General features: G+C 38.4%; 1 protein-coding gene across 1 annotated transcript; it reads left to right on the top strand.

The window, feature by feature from the left end:
• Positions 1-792: 792 nt before the first annotated feature.
• Positions 793-1,185, top strand: LOC137639262 (SCAN domain-containing protein 3-like). The gene has a single exon (XM_068371547.1). It carries the CDS (start codon positions 793-795, stop codon positions 1,183-1,185), a length of 393 nt encoding a protein of 130 aa, XP_068227648.1.
• The last annotated feature ends 648 nt before the right edge of the window (positions 1,186-1,833 follow it).

Genomic DNA, 1,833 nt, shown 5'->3' with positions numbered 1-1,833 from the left:
TATAATTCTGGTATTTGTTTGCAAACACCACTTTTATGTGGTTTTAAGTTTATATGGGAGTTGACACGGATTCTTATACACTGAAAGAGGGTTTTGAATATTTATGTTATAATTAGTATGTATTTATGTGTATATGGTAAACATTTCCATTTAATTTTCATATATTTCATTTCCATATAAATTGTAGCCAGAGTTGTTTCCAGCACAGGTGTTCAATTTAAATTTAACTACCTGAGAAGTTAATTCAGTTTTGTTTTAAATGGCCACTTTCTTTGATTTGTTTTAACTATGTGGGCAGGTAATTCGCTCATTTTGATTTCTTTTAACCATATGAGCAGGCAATTGAACAAGTAAGTACCCTGATCAATATAAGCAGTTTTAGATTATAGTTTGAGAAAATTTGGAATGTAGATTTTACTAAAACTAATATCATACTCTAAATATGCAAACATCATAACGGAGGCTGTCGACCTGTTCATGTCCTACTGCATTACCTGCTAAGAAAAGACAAAAAGAACCAAGACAAAGGGAATTGTGGTTCGGCCCTTACTTAGGATTAAAATTTTCGGTGCCAAGTCGATTTAATTGACATGAAGTCATCTCCACAACCCAGCACAAGTGGATTATGTTGTACCAGTGCCATCTAACTAAGTCTGTCATCCTACGCCCACTCAACTCCTAGAGAGTAGCTGAGGTTCCTTTCAGCTTTTGGGTATCTTCCTATTGATTGGTGATCAATGCGTCCTACAATCAGATAATAGATCTGAGTTCACTTCCTATGTGATTCGAGATATGAAGGATCTCTGGCTGCATCTTGTGCATGGTAAGCCCCTAGAGAGGCACAGAGTCAAGGTTCAGTTGAACAGGCCAACTCAAAACATCAAAGGAAAGCTGACTGCTTGGCTCTCTGACAACAACACCCGAGATTGGTACCTAGACTTTCGTTTTGTTCAGAGCCAGAAGAACTCATCATGCCATTCAGGGATCAAGAGTACTCCATATTCTAATTTGCTTAGAGAGAATCCAAAAGATGGACTCTCTTCCTCTAGCTTGCTTCAGGAGGTCATTGACCGCTTAGAGAAAGAAGATGATCTTGCAGCACTAGGTGCTCAGCCCCCTACTGATCCAACTGACAAGCCACTCGAGGCCTCTGAGCCAGTCATCATCCCCACGCAGCCATCCTAGTCCCTTGATAAGCCAGTCACCATCTTCACCTATCCACCCCAGGTCCACTTAGTTCAGCACCGCATATTGCATGAAGACAACAAGAAATTTCCAAGAACTGCAAGAGGACCAGAAAGGGTCAAGTGTGCCAAGCAGAATATATGGTCAAATAAGTAAGATCGACTTCAAAGCTGGGGAAATAGAGGACAATGTCGTTGTGCCAGCTCCACATGTTGACTGGGGAAGGGAGGATCAAAAAAATCTTCTAGGAATCAACATGGAAGGAAATGAAAATAACCTATACACTATTGGGGTAAAGGCGGTGATACTAAGGACTAAATTCATAAAGTTTGAATTCAACTTGTGCCCCCAACGATTGTTGAGGAAATCAACCAAGAACAGCAAGTATCTCTTCGTGCTGCACCGAAGAAAGGCCCTTCTGTCTAATTGTACATTTAATGAAAGAAGAAAAAGTATATGGTTTTAAAAACATATGTTATTACAGAATTGTTGCTACTAAAATACCCTAGAAATATTCAATCTACCTGCAAATATATACTACTGTATTCAACCTAAAATCCTTCCCCTGGCCTAAAAAAAAATAAAAATAAAAACATTTCTAATAAGATTCCCTAAGCATATAAAACATACAAGCAAATATACAATATT

Source organism: Palaemon carinicauda, chromosome 4 (genome assembly GCF_036898095.1).
Source record: "Palaemon carinicauda isolate YSFRI2023 chromosome 4, ASM3689809v2, whole genome shotgun sequence".
Taxonomy (NCBI): Eukaryota; Metazoa; Arthropoda; class Malacostraca; order Decapoda; family Palaemonidae; genus Palaemon; species Palaemon carinicauda.
This window is presented reverse-complemented; position numbering and strand designations above follow the sequence as displayed.

Excerpts from the sequence above, each read along its gene's own strand:
- LOC137639262 (XM_068371547.1), top strand. The coding sequence starts at position 793 with ATGAAGGATCTCTGGCTGCATCTTGTGCATGGTAAGCCCCTAGAGAGG.